Genomic DNA, 16,997 nt, shown 5'->3' with positions numbered 1-16,997 from the left:
TTCTTTAATCCGATAAATATTTAAAAAAATATTTGTTGTTTAGTTTTCTTAACAATTCTATTCGACTGGTAATTCTACACAAGATGCTTCGTCGTTTTGGTGTCGTCAAACAATTGCTAGTTACCATCGTAAACACTGTTAACTGACCATTTGCATACCTTACTGCAACGAGATAAGGTTTACCAATGGCCAGTTAAGGGTTTGGCTCATTGACAAATAACGTGTCAAATGCTAGTTATTGTGATATTGTTGCATTACAAACTTGTAGACTGGGCATGTAAAAATAATAAAAAATCATAATCGATCATATTCATATCGATCCTCTGTTCTTGTGCTGTATGAACTTGTACATGTGTAATTAAGTTGGGCTATTAGCTTGTTATATTTTATTCCGTTTCTATAAGTGAAAACCTATAATTGGCTTTCTAATGCTATTATAGTTTTTGGATATGTATAGCGCTGTTGGTTTTCCATGTACCAAAAAAATAATAATAATAAAATTACCCCCATTAAAATATAGCGCAATAGATTCTCCTATCGATTCTGAATAAACTGTTTTTAGGTTTACAGTGGGTCATGAAACACCGTGTATACTGTCCAGGTGCAGTTCGTTTCCTCCCTAATAGATCATTGCCAGCGGTGCGCCTAGCGCTAGCGTCCGTGTTAGCGAGCTCATTAGCCGCAATCACGAGGGTCTGCGCGATGTATTTCGCTTCGGTGGCATTCCGTACTGCTCGAATATGAATTTGTGGCTGTAGTTCTTCGCACCCACCACGCGCAGAAAGAAGCACGTGTTTGATATGTTCACGCGGCCTTTCTTGCCACAGCTTCGTATGCCGGACACTTCTGCAGTAGCGGTATCAGCTCCTTTCTCTTCAGCAACGCCAAAGCATTGCTTATAGAAACCGTGGCGACCACGGACGGGTACTCAAGGCGAAGGTCCATGGTTACCATCATCTCGCACTGGCAGGGGAACGTGGTGGCCGCTTCGATATCATCAGGCCATTCTTTGTTCCACCACCAAGCTAAGTAACAGAGGTAGTCTTGGGGCACTATTGGTTGGCGCTGATCAAACATCAAACATTTATTCATCAAATAGGCCACAGGGGCACTTTTACATGTCAATTTTTACAAACAATAAAATTAACCCATAATTACAAAAAAAAACTGAATCTAAGCAATATTAATTTTTCTGCCTCCAACAGCCTCTGCTGCGTGAAGGCATGATTTTCGTATTCGACAATCTTGGATGCAGGTGTGCGCGGCCCGTAGAGCTTGGACGCTATTCAGTAGGCGGCCGCGGCCACCAGCTGCATGTCTTGCTTCACTTTGCCCGCGGCCAGCACCGCGTCCAGGTACCACACCGCGGTCTGAATGGTGAACGGGTTGCCGTCTATGCCGTTAATTTTCATCACAGTTGATAATGCACGCTCTCGCCTCACTCTTAACCCATAGTGACATTATTATTAGCAGATGAGGAAACTGATTCGCCCGAAAAGGAAATATATTTCACTGATAACGATGGCCTTGGTAATAAGAACCGGATATCAGCAAGTACCCCTGATTTATGTAATGTTAATGGTTGGAGCATGGACAGAGATATTCTATCCTACCTTCTACAAGCCTAAAAAAAACCAGTGGCCCTCCCATGGCTCTTCTTGGAAAGCAACTACAACTACATCCTCGAAATTTTCACAACCCCGTCACACTGTTACTAATTTGGTGTCAATTTGAAAAGGAAATTTTGGTTTATTGACAACGCTTGTTTTTTGAATTGCATGAGCCAGCCATGTATAACAAATTTAAGAGGGCACATTATGATTGAGTCCATTGAAGCCAGATAACGTATTCATCGGGGGTCTCTGACTTAATTTGTTCAGCAAGTGGTCCGGCAGAGGTGCCAGGTGTAAAGGAATCCTTGTTTTCGCTTTTACATTTTCTTCGTCTTAATGTTTATCCTTGTCTTGATATAAACTATGGGTTTACCCAAGAAATTTAATTGAATTGAATACTTAAAAATTCCTCGATTCCTACAGGATCTATGATCATGATATCGGCAAAATACAATATTTAAAAGAATCCAACGAATTGACAATTTATTTTGTTGAGTATGTAATATAGGTAGATTTATACTGGCAGGTTAGATATTAGGTATGAATGTTTACTTGAATTCTATGTCAAGTGTCACAGTGTTACAAAATGAATAACTGTTATTGTGGTATAATGTTATGATGGTTTAATTTAAATATATATTGTGTATCCAAAGTCTGCCTATCATTCAATATATTTTTCAACACACAGAACACACTTGCTCAAAACGACGTTTTTATTCCACCGATTTTTGGCTCATAATCCTAGATATTAAACACGCGTGCTCTTTCAGTGTATTATTCCACTCGTGCTTTTTCATTATATTACCCGATTGAGTTAAGAAGGTAACTGATTGCTAATAATATGCATGGAAAGGGAGCCTTCTTTAATTGGTCGGACTGGCGGGCACCGGCGCGCTCCTCGCGCCTGCGCGGTGCGCGGCGGCCGGCCCGCCCGCCGCGCCCCCGCGGCCGGGGCGAGGGGCGGCCGGCAGTATGACAGATGCAACACACAATACTAACTGTTTTAACTATTAAAATTTGAATAATATGAGTCTTTTTTTTTCTCGCAAGTGTGTTGAAAAACGTCGTATGAAACGCGTGTGCATTGGTCATTACACACATCGGCTTTCTTATTGCGCGCTCGCTTACAGCTCGCGCGCACAATATCGCCTCGTGTGTAATGACCAAGTGCACACTTGTATCATAATGTACTATTATGACATTTTGAGGAGGTTGAATAAACATTTGTTTACGACAAGCACTCTAAGCGATCGATGGTAGCTTATTTTGAGTTACGAAAGTGTTAAAAGTAGTCCCAAATGGTTCGTGTAACATACACACGGCTTCTGCGTCACAAGCTCGTTTTTAGGGCTCTGTAGCCATAGTGGCAACAACGGAACTCTTATAGTTTCGTTATGTCCGTCTTTCCGTTCGTCCGTCCGTATTGTTACAACCATTTAAAAAAACTATACGCATTATTATTATTTCAATGAAATTTGGAACATCGGTGTATTAAGGTAAAATAAAGAAATTGATTTTTTTTCGGGAGGAGTGAAATGTTTTTTTTTTTAAATCAACGATTCGATAGGTCATTATTATATGTTTTCTGTATCTTGTATTTTTAGTTACACCCCCCCGGCAAGCTCGGTTCTCCATACAAACGTAGTTACACTCTCGTTTTTAAACGACTACCTAGATTGCCCTGAAACTTTGTAATTAGTTTATTTAGCTTCAGATGTCATAGTAAAAAAAATACAGCGAATTTAAGTTTTTCATACAAAATGACCTAGATATGCCTCATGTCATTGTATGTGCAAAGTTTTATTACAATCCAACACGTAGTTTTAAAATGAGAACGAAACTCCGTTTGTATGGGAAGGTGAAATTCGGCCGAGCTTGCCGGGGACTTAAAACAAATCTCCTTTAAAATACCTATGGTATTTTTTTGCTATTTCTCTTGAATTCCACTTTACTAAGTTAAATATTAGGCAGGTATTAACACATTCACGGCCAAGAACACGTAGGTATGTGTGTTCATTTTGTATTGCAAATGGGGCACCTGGCACTGATCTATTCAACGAGATAATAAATAACATAGGATTAGACAAAATGATAAAAATAAACTTAAAATTAATAAACCTCAATAAATTTAGTTGATATACAAATGGAAGCGCGTCACTTGACTTTATATAAGGCATTTTCTCTTATTTACTAGCTAGCCTAAGCGTAACATTACGATACAAGTGCGAAAATTTGGTAATTCGCAACGAGTGGAGATAAATTAAGTCGTCACGAGTTGCGAATTCGCACGTGTGTCGACGTCTTAAAGTACATATGACCCTTTAAATTTTCCTCATAAAGTGCTAATTACCGCACTAGTGTGGTAAAGTAGAGCCATCTACGGTAAAAAAATATCTAGTATAACTGGATCGGTCATGAGGGGTGGGGGGAAATGACCGAACGGGATAGTCATATGTATCTTTCAGTAGGAGCAGCAGAGAAAGCGCTGTTATTGTTTGTCCTTGTCACAGTCTCACATTTTTTTATATTCCCCACTGGAAATTTAGTATGGTTTATGGTGGGCTACAAATATACTCGACCAATCATATTGTCGCATTGCGTTTGTTCTGTCCCTCACGGGCGCACGCGTATAGCTGATCTATGTAATGCTAGGTCTATGGATTATTTAATTTTTTTACGTTGCTGGATTCGTCAACCTATGCGTCCAAAGTTAAAATGGCCGTATTTGTTTTCAGTTCATAGATCGATGAATCCAGCAACGTACAAACCATGGAGACTGTATAAAGGAGCCAAATCTCTATGTATGAAAAGTGTCCATCAAAAAACAGTAATTAGGCGGCGCCACCATACACCGAAATACTACCAAAAACAACCTACGTAATTTGGTCGGGTTATTTGTTGCCTTATATGGTTCATGTTATACTCATGTCCCAGAGCCTAACTAGCGCCACCGGAGAGATTAAGAACTATTATTTATAGCTGAAAGCGGTCACCTTTGCAACAATTCTGCTATAAGAGATTGCGATCCTTTCTATACCATCCATAGTACAAACTATTATAATGTATTCAAAAGGTACCTATACCTAAATACAAAATACAGTACGTAGCGGCACCCTTTTTTGAATATGTATCGTTATTAAATAATCACAATTATTTAGCAGTGGCGCTAGTGAGCACGTTTATGGGCTGTTAAAACTTTTAAAAAAACCTTAATGATTTTATAGGTACATTTCAAACGATTAATCTTATATAAGGCATTTTTTTATATTATAGGACATTCTTACGCAGTGTCTTACGTAAGCGAACAACTCGCGAACGGCGTTCGCGTTCGCAACGAGATCGCCCACGTAGGACACTTCTACAGGTATCAAAGGATTGATTCACCCCGTGATGCATCGCTTCGCTTCGCGTTCGCGTGTTGTTCGCCTACGTAGTACGTGATGTTACCACACTATGTCTAGGTAGAAACTATCGATTGATTGGTGTGGTAACACCCTGACTCATAGTTTTGTGCACTTGATTATTTACTTTGCTTTTGCCTAAATCTGGTCTCAATATACAAATATATACATACTAGCTTAAGGGTTAAAATGTTTTAAAAATAGTTTCTACCACATGTGTAAAACGAAGGATAAAACTAGCACCGAAGGATAAAACTAGCATGGAGTAAGTACTGGTCCTTAAAAACAATATTTAAGTCACAACTCCCCATACACTTAAAAAAGAAAGCCATGGACTCAATAGTACTCCCAACACTACTATATGGTTGCCAAACTTGGACACTTACCAAAGACATCATACAAAAGATAAATGTTTTCCAGAGAGCTACAGAGAGAAGTATGCTTAATATTAAAAAACGTGACAGAAGAAGAAACTGTGATATTAGGAAAATAACAAAAGTAACAGATGCAGCCGAACTTGCATGTAGACTGAAATGGAGATGGGCAGGCCACATAGTAAGAACAACCGATAATAGATGGAGCGAGAAGATTCTACATTGGTATCCACTTGAAGACAAGCGTGCAGCCCACCGCCCAAAGCAAAGATGGGTTAATGATATTACCAAAGTGGCTGAACATGCTTGGACCCGTAAGGCTAAAGACAGGACACACTGGAAGGAGCTGGAGGAGGCCTTTGCCCGACACTGGGTACCTCAATAAAAATAAATATATAAATTAATTCATTTAAATGTAAATTGTAACTTAACTATGTAAATGAGAAATAAAGGCTTTATTATTATTATTCTCTTTATTTATTATTTTTCTCATGTTAGGTTTTTTATAATATGCATATAAAAGTAAAATATAAAAACCCTTACAAAACAATACAAAATACATATAAACAAATTATAAAAAACCTAACCTAGGGTGCCGCCAGCAGCGGGGCAGGGCCCAAGCTGCCGGTGGTCAGGGCCGCAGAGAGAGGAACCGGCGGACTATCCGCGCCGTGTCCAAGATCACCGCCTTCTGCATCTGACCCTTGATCCAACCACCTAGCGAGAGTCTCTCAAGGTGTTGGTCGAGACTCTTCGCTATGAGACCGTTCGCTGAAACGACTATCGGGACAATGATCGTCGAATCAACATCCCACATGGCGGTTATCTCGTGAGCCAAGTCTAGGTACTTACTGGACTTGTCCTTCTCGGCTTTCACGAGATTCTCATCATGGGGGATGGTGATGTCGACGAGCACGGCCCGGCGCTGCGATCGATCTATTATCACAATGTCAGGCTTATTGGCTACAATAGTCCTGTCAGTGATGATAGATCGATCCCAATAGAGCGTGGCACGACCATTCTCGAGAACTGGCACAGGTAAATACTTGTAGTACGGTACTTCGCGGTCCACAAGGCCGTATAGAAGAGCAAGCTGCTGGTGAATAATCCTGGCTACGAGATTATGTCTGTGCAAGTACTCGCCGTTAGCAAGATGAGAACAACCGGAAATGATATGCCTGAGTGACTCTCCGGGACGGCGGCATGCCCGACAAATGTCGACCGTACCGTCCTTCAGGATATATTTCCGATAGTTGTTCGTCATCATAACTTCGTCCGCAATTGCACAGGCAAAACCCTCGGTTTCTCCGAAGAGGTCCCCGAATCGTAACCAGTTCACCGACGCGAGCAGGTCTACATCAGGTCCCATGAGGGCCTTGTAGAACCGCCCGTGTAGCACCTTACTCTCCCATACCGCCTTGCGGCCCGCAGCACTTTGTACCACAGGTTTGTGCCAGTTCTCGTTTGCCAAGGAGAGCGGCGTGAAATTCCTGTCCACTGCCACCACATCACGATGCACACCACACTCGTTGTTAAGGAAATAATTCCTGAGATTGCACACCTCGCGGTTGTGGAGATCTTTGGCGTTAAGGAAGCCTCGACCTCCACACTTCCGTGAGATGTACAATCTCATAACTGACGAGCGTGGGTGTAGCATACGGTGTGTGGTGAGCATTAGACGGACCCTCCGATCCAGGGCGTCCAGCTCGGTCTGAGTCCACCTTAGTATGCCAAAGGAGTATATGAGTATGGGCATTACCCAGGCGTTGAAGGCGCGCACTTTGTTGCCTCCTGACAAAAGACTGTTAAGGACTTTTGTGAGCCGACTGAAAAAGCGCTCCTTCACCGACCGTCTAATACTCTCGCCCTCAATACCCAACGACTGTGACATACCAAGGTATTTATAGGTTTCTGATTCAGAGATAGATCTGAAAGACATTGTCTCAGAAAGTTGTAAATTTGTTGAATTTACAACCTCCCCCAGCTGTACATGCATAACCGCACACTTATCGACACCAAACTCCATTCTGATGGCGGTACTGAAAACTTCTGTTGTTTTCAATAGCACCATCAAGTCTTGGTTATTTGGCGCAAATAGCTTGAGGTCATCCATGTACAGAAGGTGAGAAATGACTTCACCCTCTCTCCGAAGCCGGCAACCTGACCCTGAATCCTTCAGCAGGGTGCTGAGAGGATTCAGAGCTAGGCAGAACCACAGGGGACTCAGACTGTCACCCTGAAATATTCCTCGCTCGATCCTTATAGAGCCCTGCGGGCCAGGGCGGTCATCTCCACCTCCTGGTTGACGAAGGACTGTGATCCACTGCCTCATACACGCACTTAGGAAGGATATTAAAGCTGCATCAAGTTTATACAGCTCTAATACTCTTCTCAGCCATGAGTGAGGCACCGAATCATAGGCCTTCTTATAGTCAATCCAGGCGGCCGAGAGGGCCCCCCTGTTCCGTCGAACTTGCTGGCATATGGTCAATTATTATTATTATTATTATGTAAAACGGGGTGACTAGGAAATTTTGGGGATACTCTGATAGTTTTAAAATGGCCACTAAATTAGCATTATTAATTACTAGCTCTCGCCCGCTTTTGCTTTTGTCTGCGTGGAACTAGTGATTTGAGTAGCTTGTTTTTATCAAATCTGCTTTATTGATTCCTTACACACACTTCCTTATTTGAGAGACAGCTACAGCGCCTAGATGATAAAAAAATAATAGCCATCATTAAATTTATGCTGTAATCAGTGCCGGCCCGAGTCCTTGATCAGGGTAGAGCTAAATGGGGTTTTGGCGCCCTTCGTTAAAGCTTTTTACCCTTTTTCTTCTCATTTGCCATTTTGGCGCCCCCCTTGCCATCCGGCGCCTAGAGCGGCCGCTCCACTCGCTCTACCCTAGTTTCGGCCCTGGCTGTAATGCTTACATTAATTATCAGGCGATGTATCGCAATCATCTCAAATAACTTGCTTCCAACCCGCTTTTCATCCTTTTAAGATTTTCGGGATAAAAACTATCCTACATCCTTCCCTGGGACTATTACCTATCTATATGGATTTTACACGAACTGTTCGTTTAACAATTCAGATTATTATAGTAGTAGGTCAAAGTAAATGGTAATTTTTTAAACACGAGTATATATACTTGTTTGCCTACTACTAAAATATATTACGGCTGAAAACCTGAATTTTTTTAAGTCGCCCCTGCTTTTCAAAGTCACCCCGGTTGACCAGTACTTCTAATCACATGTATTTCTCCTTGAGTTCTCTCCTCAATATCTTTCCCGTGCCACTTTTCGGCAAACTGTCCACAAACTGCACGTCACTAATCCTTTTATACTCCGCCACCCTCTCCTTTACAAAACCGCGTATATCTCCCGGCTGTGCCTCGTGTCCTTTTCTTAGGACAATAAAGGCCTTAGGTACTTCTCCGTGGGATTTGTGAGGTATGCCTATGACGGCTGCGTCGGCGACAGACGGGTGGTCGCGTAGGACTGCTTCGAGCTCCGCTGGGGGTACTTGGAACCCTTTGACCTAATGAAAAAGTTGATAGATCAGATCAGCGGTATATTTATGGTATAATAGTGCTGCTATCAACTCCGTTGCTGTCTAGTGTGCTCGCAAGTGGCTGACGTAGCCGCATGTGAGCACACCATTTGTGTAAATATAATGTGCCGCGGGTGGTCTGGCTTTTATTTAGTCGCGTTTGGCATCCAGCGGCGGTATCATGGTCGCATTTTTATCACTTGTCATGTCATGCGTCACTTTCGCACACATACTTGTTAGAACGTGACATGCAAGATGACAGATGATAAAAATAAGCGCCGTCGCGATTCAAATTCAGTCCCTTAGCATTTATCGCAGCCCGCCATTCTGTACCTACGTATGCCTGCTGCTTTTCGACACTTTTTCATGTGCCGCTTAAGTCCCCGGTAAGCTCGGTTCTCCATACAACGTAGTTACGCTCTCATTTTAAAACTACTAGCTAGATTGCTCTTGTTAACTTGTGTTAACAGCGCCATCTATGGGACACCCTCTTTTCTCTACTTTACGTACCCTACGTAGTTCAAGAGAAGGCCCATAGGTGGCGCTTTTATCAATAGGTTTAGGATAGTAATAAGAAAGATATACTTGTCTACTTTACCAATAGACGCCATTCATGGTTTTTCTCTCCGACTCCTGACTCCTTCGATCTCCGCCCACGTGCCATCAGCTCTCAAACTTTGTACTTACAATAGAATAAGGTATCTAGGTCTGTAATTTGTTTATGTAGCTTCAGATACCATAGTAAAAAAAATACAGCTAATTTAAATTTTTCATACAAAACTTGTTTTTGCTCTATTTCGTTTGTTTTATATACTAGAACTATATAAACTTATTATAGATCTAGATATACCTCATGTCACTGTATGTGCAAAGTTTCATTACAATCCAAAACGTAGTGTCAAAAGGAGAACGAAACTCCGTTTGTATGGGAAGGTGAGAATCGGCCGAGCTTGCCGGAGACTCTTAAGCTCATCATTGTAACTGAGGAATTGACCGCCCTGTTTCCGCTTGCCCTCCTCAAGCTCAGAATAAAAGATGCGCTTAGCCACGCGTAGGTCGTTCATCCGCGAAACGTGACCGCTGACCGCACCACCGAAGCTGACGTCGCATGAGCTGATCGGATCTTCAGTATCTTGCGTAGGCATCTGAGGTGGAATCGATCCAGCATGCGAATATGGCGGCGATAAAACGGTCCACGTTTCAGCGGAGTATAGAAGTTTAGGTTAGCCAGCATGACTGCCATATAAGTACTGCCAAAAATATATTGTATAGGAATATGCTGCATCTTATACTTGAGTTGATCTGTGCTCTAACTAGAAATCGACACTAACCTTGATGAGTTTCTTGAGTCTCTCAGCAATTGTGACTATGCCCTGGTCGTCAGCAACTGCAAGGTCTCCTGTTCTGAACCAACAATCCTCTGTGAAGGCCTTCTTGTTTGATTTCTCGTTGTCCTTGTAGCCTTTCATGACTAAAGGGGATCTTTTTCGCACCATTGTCTCCTTACTAAGTACGTCTATCTCTCACCTGTATGTATACAAAAATCTAGTAATCTTGATGAATTCCTTGAGACTATCCGCTGGTCAGCAACGATTGAGGTTCAATTGAGGGTCTTGAGGTGCTGAGACCATTCAGTTGAAGAAATATGGCACTAACCTTAATGAGTTCCTTGAGTCTGTCAGCAATTGTGACTATGCCCTGGTCGTCAGCAACTGCAAGGTCTCCTGTTCTGAACCAACCATCCTCTGTGAAGGCCTCCATGTTCGCTTTCTCGTTGTCCTTGTATCCTTTCATGACTTGAGGTCCTCGCACTAGGAGCTCGCCTTTCTGTGAACATTGTTTAGTATTTCAATTAGTACGTTTTCACAACAGACAGTCAGACTTACAGCGAAGGCGTAGGAGGTAGCACGCGGCGACTTTGCAGCGCTACAGTCGCGATTCTACATCGCGACTCAAGCAAGCAAGCTATAGCAATCTATATCGCGATAGTAGCGATACAGAACCTACGTGTGCAAGGCTTTAGGCTAGCGACATCATCGCGCAAGTATCGCGGCCTTTTTGCGACTGAATTGCTGCAAAAAGCCGCCGTGCGCTGCCTCCCTAATGTCCTTTCTGGGATCAAAAACAAATAAAAACTTCGCTGGACTCACCTCATTAGGTCCTAGGTTCCTTAGGTTCTGGTCCACGATCTTAAGGTTCGTGTTGGGTATGGGGAGGCCGACACACGAGTAGTTGTCGAGGCCTTTAGGGGTCATTGTGACCACCGGTGATGTCTCTGTGAGGCCGTAGCCTTGTCTGAAGTCCATTTTCCTCTGAAAACATATGGCATTATCACTACATAGTATAAAACAAAGTCGCTTCCTGCTGTCTGGATGTATGTCTGGCCCTATGTATGCTTAGATCTTTAAAACTACGCGACGGATTTAGATGCGGTTTTTTTTTAATAGATAAAGTGATTCAAGAGGAAGCATTGCACCCGTGCGAAGCCGGGGCGGATCGCTAGTTGTTAATATAATTCCGAAATAAACTAGCAATATTATATAGTTTTAAAATACCTATATTTGTATTGTTTTTTGGTTTGTTTTCTTAAAATTTCCTGCATAAAATTAAAAGGGGATTTAAGGTTACCAAAGAGGTAACGCAAAGACGCATCTTGAGTAACACAGTAACACTATCAGCAATTCGCATTCGATATATTACCAAACTTTAACTTAATATCATATCAACTGAAACCCGTTCACTGCTGGACGAAGGTCTCTCTTAAGGATCTCTACAACGACCGACTACGGTATAATATAACTTAATTATAAGTATAATATATAATACATATAATTTAACTACATACATTTAGTGTGCTATAATGCAAGATTTAATAGGTCCACCCGACATGTTGATGTCAGGATGCAACTGTTTTAGCACGTTTTACGGAGAGGTATTCGTGTTATAAGGGACATATTGTGCCTGCAGTATACCTCATACTGCAGGCACAATATGTTTTTAAATATTTCGTTATAATTCTTAATATACTTTCTCCGTGATACTGATTTCCCACATTGCGGGACAGTGGCGTAGCGTGAACTTCTAGCCGTGGACGAAATTGCATCTGCGAGGCCCTTTTCTTTCACTGTGCCCGAAGGGGCCTCGCGCGAGGCCCCCCTTGGGACGCGAGGCCGTGGGCGACCACGCCTAGCTACGCCACTGTTGCGGGATGGTACTGTACGGAGCGATCATCCAAAGTCCACCTCACCTCAGCTTTTTGGATGAGCCTATCGCCGTCAGTGGCGGCCAGGGGTGCCGCTCCGTTGATGATGACATCCAGGTGTTGCAGCTTCTTCGAGGAGCTGGCTGGATGCGATGCCATCATCAGTACTGGAAAATGATAGGCCAGTTGAGAATGGATGAAAATTGAAACTCATGGAACTGTAGCTGAGTTGCGTAGCGTGAACTAATCTAGCCGTGGGCGAAATCGTATCTGCGAGGCCGTTTTCTTTCACTGTGCCCGAAGGGGCCTCGCACGAGGCCCTCCTTGGGGCGCGAGGCCGTGGGCAAATATCTGTGCTCATCACACAAATAAATGCCCTTACCGGGATTCGAACCCAGGACCATCGGCTTTACAGGCAGGGTCACTACCGACTAGGTCAGACCGGTCGTCAACGGTCGGTCGGTATACAGTATGCACTAACAGCTCGCTGTACTTACTTATAGGAGGAGCCGCAAATAAGAGATTCGCCTTATACGTCTCCAAGGCGTCGAGGAACTCTTCAGGATGGAACTTGGGGAGGGTCACCAGCTTAACGCCCTGGGACAGCTTGTGGAACATGATGACCTCGGCTCCGTAGATGTGAAAGAAGGGCAGCACTGCCATGACGGAGTCTTGGTGGGAATCTGAAACATGGGGAGAAACGTTTTTAGGCTGCGTTTCCACGAGTCCCCGGCAAGCTCGGCCAAATTTCACCTTCCCATACAAACGGAGTTCCGTTCTGATTTTAAAACTACGTTTTGGATAGTAATGAAACTTTGCACATACAATGACATGAGGTATATCTAGGTCTTTACTTAGTTTATATAGCTCCAGTTTATAAAACAAACGAAATAGAGCAAAAACAAGTTTTCTATGAAAAACGTAAATTCGCTGTATTTTTTAACTATGGTATCTGAAGCTACATATACTATATATACCTTATCCTATTGTAAGTTTGTATGGGAACCAATAGAATCACTTTATTTACAACAGGTAGTCTTATCACTATAACGCGATCTCTTCCAAACAACTTGGGTAACAACATTAGGTAATCAAAAGAGTAAGGGCCGGACAGACTGCATCCCGACTGCACAGTTTCCATACAATTTGCAGTTGAGTTGTCCGTCTGTACCGGCCCTAACTGTTGTGTGGGTTCGAAACGTCGGGATGTATTATAAATTCAATATACGCGATATAATCCGTTTTCATAGTATTATATCTTGTTGCAAAAAAGTTTAGACCACTAATATTGGTTATAATTACCTGTAGTATCATTATGCGTCTTTATTACAGGATCATTGATCTGTTCCATATTAGCCACCAGGTTCTCATTCGTCAATTCTACTCCCTTGGGCACTCCAGTAGTACCACTAGAATATGGTAGAAAACAGACATCTTTAGCGGTCCTCCTTACTTCTTTCAAACATGACAAGTCTACATTTGCTTCACTTAGTTCGTTGAAGACTATTGTGCCTTCTGGTGTGGGGATATCATTGGTTTTGACTACGATGATTTCTAGCTTTAGCTTGGCCATGTTTAGGGCGTTTTTCACGATTTCTACGGTTTCTGGGAGCGTGACGATGATTTTGGCGTCGGAGAGTAACAGTTGTCGTTGGACTTCGTCTGAAAAGGCAAGTAGTTTTCAGGGTAAATCGTCGTAAACACCACTGGAATTAAATGAGCAAGAAAAAAATAAAGATGAAAGAAGCACATTCATGTTTGAAGGCGTCAAGACTAGAGATTTGCAAGTTACGATAAATTTCAAAAATGCTGGTAGTTTTTTGGAAATCTAATAGGGAATTCGATCCCCATGTAGAAATATAAGAAGCTTCGCTATTTTGGAAACTTTCTGATGGTACAGTGAGCTTCTAAATTGCATGGAGAAATTGTGAATTCCTTGATAAAGTCGCCATGCACTTTTGTGGCTGATGGTGGCACATCAGTAGCCAATACATTATAGGTACCTAAGGGTGGGGACCGAGCAAAGCACACTCCGAATATCGGGCTTCCCCCGACCTTCTAGTTCATAAGATGATGGGGTCACTTTCTTACAAAAGCACGTTCCAAGGAGATAGTTGGCCACGTTTCTGCTGCATATTGAATCCATATTTCATGGAAATTTTCAAACGAGAATGAACTCAGGCTGTAAATCGGGTTATAACTAGTAATTTGCTTAGTTTGTCAAGGGACTGGCTCATTTCGGGCGTAGACGAAGAGTCATACTGTCTTTGTCTTGCACAGGTGCTGGCGCCCAGAAAAAAGGGATGAGTATTTTTTTTGTTCTTATTTACTGACAAGATTTGCTTGACCAACTATAGCAGTAGTAAACGAGATAGTTACTGAACTGAACCAAACGAAACTAAACTTACCAGTAAAAACAGCTCCCGCGCCCAATATCCCCAAGACTACAAGGGGTTAGTCGGGCCGGGCACATTGAGCAGAACATAGAATTTTATCAAACTCAGTAAACGAAACTAAACTTACGGGCAGTATAAATAGGGTTGATACTAGTAATAACCGCTCCCGCGCCCAATATCCCCAAGGCTACAAGGGGATAGTCGGGCAAGTTGGGCAGCATAACGGCCACGGCGTCGCCGTCGCGGACCCCGAGCTTGTTCCGCAAATTCGCCGCGAACGCCGAGGACAGTTGGTAGCCTTGTGAGTATGTGTAGCCTCGCCCCGTTGAACCGCACACCTGAAAAATTACCATCATGTTTAAGGTTGGTACGGTGGTAAGTTGGTACGACAACAGGAGGCGACGCGTCGCTGCGTTAACGTCGTGGCTTCATGTCGCCATGTTACGATTTCGTAGCCGACTGCAGAACGGCAGCGCCGTATCCAGTTGGTTCCGACTTCCGAGTGAGAGGCACTAACTGATCTGCGGTCGAACGACAGCAAACATTATGCCTACACGTATACGCACACAAACAAAAGTTATCGGTCCGACAGCTGACGAGGGGTCCGACCTGTCTGAAATTATCGAAAGTGCCAATCCGATATCAGATGTCAGACGGGTTTGATGTCAGAACTTGTCAGAATGCCCTGTGGCATGAAGTCCGCCTTTTTTGAGCGGACGCGGATAAATAAAGAAAAAATCATATACGATATCGGATCGGACAATGTGAAAGGCTCTGAATCTGTGTTTTCAAGTTCAAGTTCAAATAATACTTTAATAATGTAGGCCTAGCAACAAGCACTTATGAATGGTGAATAATATGTACATACTTATTATATATTATCTCAAGCTAATTATCAGAACAATTTATTGATGTTAATATTATTCCATAATAATATTGAATTATTATACAGATCAAACGTAATAATAAGTACTAATAAATTCACAAAAAGATCGTCAAACATAAAAAAATTGTTTAAAAATTACTAGTCTAGAATGTTACTAGAATAAAAGCTAAATGTAAAAAAAAAAACAACAAAAGAAGTACATACATTGGATTATGGATTTTGTCATCATTAATCAAATGTACCTAATAAATAATTAATACTGACTGAATGACTCGATAAACATACCGCCATCGTTCGATCCGACCATCTCTCCAAATTCTGCCATATATATTCATGCACAGTGCAATTCGGGACGTCTACCGGTTTCAAGGGTGACTTTATAATGCCCTCTTTCGTCCACGGGGTTCCACTGAGTCTTCTCGTGCTGAAGGGAATTTTCTTTGCAGCCAGGGCCCGATTTGCCGTGAGGAAACATTTTGACGCCATGATAGTTGAGTTGATTATTGGCTATCTGGAAAAGGACTTGGTTTTAAGTAAGGTCAATACAGCCAAGTGTGGCATACAGATAAGTGTGGCTGGCCTTTACATTGAGGCCTGAGGGCCTAGCCAAGATGCCATTCGTTTGCGCCGTAGCGAACGAAACGGTAATGTCTCTATTACTTTTCTTAGCGCCGTAATAGCGAACGAAACGATAATATTTCTCTATCACTCTTCCATATTGCGACAGAGAGACATTAGTGTTTCGTTCGCTACGGCGCAAATGATTGGCATCTTAGCTAAGCCCCACGTTTCACATTGATTAGTGTTTACTAGCTTTTGCCCGCGACTTCGTCTGCGTGGACTTAGTAACAGCAGCTAAAGTAGCGCCTGGAAAAAATCTCATAGCAATAATTCAATTTGAGCTGCACACAAATTAGCAGGCACTTCGTTAATTATCTCAATTCTACCCCGCTTTTTACTTTCTTAAGGGATGATTTTCGGGATAAAAACTATCCTATGTCCTTCTCAGGGACTCAACCTATCTCTATGCCAAATTTCATCTAAATCGGTTCAGCGGTTTAAGCGTGAAGAGGGAACACACAGACAGAAAGACAGACAGACAGACTTTCGCATTTATAATATTAGTTGATATTAGTATGGATGGATATGGATTAGTATGGATTTCAGACCTAGATATACCTCATGTCATTTTATATGCAAAGTTACATTACAATCCAAAACTTAGTTTTCAAATGAGAACGTAACTCCGTTTGTGAGGGAAGGTGAAATTTGGCCGAGCTTGCCGGGGACTCTTAAGTCCTTTTATTAAAAAGGATGGCAGCCGGTCGCCGCATGATAATGAGAACTCAGTCTATAAATAGCACCCAATGCAAACGGACTCGAGCAAAATATTTACCAACTTGTAATCAAAGATTTCAAAAATAAAGATAGCGTTCATACCCGAGCGAACATGCACACCAACGAAATTTGTACAAGCGCCATTTGCGCACAATTTTCTGGCCCACTTCGTATTGCCCGTAAGGGCCCGTCTTTACGAAATACGAAGTAATATAAAGAAAGAAAGAAAGAAAG

At 42.4% G+C, this 16,997-nt stretch overlaps 1 protein-coding gene across 1 annotated transcript; it reads right to left on the bottom strand.

The window, feature by feature from the left end:
- Positions 1-7,923: 7,923 nt before the first annotated feature.
- Positions 7,924-15,936, bottom strand: LOC134755164 (uncharacterized). The gene is made up of 8 exons (XM_063691666.1): positions 15,711-15,936; positions 14,667-14,877; positions 13,446-13,805; positions 12,641-12,826; positions 12,189-12,310; positions 11,092-11,253; positions 10,598-10,768; positions 7,924-8,929 (listed from the first exon to the last, which is right to left on the bottom strand). Exons 1-8 carry the CDS (start codon positions 15,909-15,911, stop codon positions 8,639-8,641), a joined length of 1,704 nt encoding a protein of 567 aa, XP_063547736.1. The 5' UTR covers positions 15,912-15,936; the 3' UTR covers positions 7,924-8,638.
- Positions 15,937-16,997: the final 1,061 nt, after the last annotated feature.

The sequence above is a fragment of the Cydia strobilella genome, chromosome Z, assembly GCF_947568885.1.
Source record: "Cydia strobilella chromosome Z, ilCydStro3.1, whole genome shotgun sequence".
In the NCBI taxonomy this organism is placed as follows: Eukaryota; Metazoa; Arthropoda; class Insecta; order Lepidoptera; family Tortricidae; genus Cydia; species Cydia strobilella.
Note: the sequence above shows the minus strand (reverse complement) of the source record. Positions and strands in the feature narration are given on the sequence as shown.

Excerpts from the sequence above, each read along its gene's own strand:
- LOC134755164 (XM_063691666.1), bottom strand. The coding sequence starts at position 15,911 with ATGGCGTCAAAATGTTTCCTCACGGCAAATCGGGCCCTGGCTGCAAAG. Across the intron at positions 12,827-13,445 it reads GACGCATAATGATACTACAG|ATTCCCACCAAGACTCCGTC; the intron begins GTAATTATAACC and ends CCCATGTTTCAG. Across the intron at positions 8,930-10,597 it reads GACTCAAGGAACTCATTAAG|GTCAAAGGGTTCCAAGTACC; the intron begins GTTAGTGCCATA and ends CTTTTTCATTAG.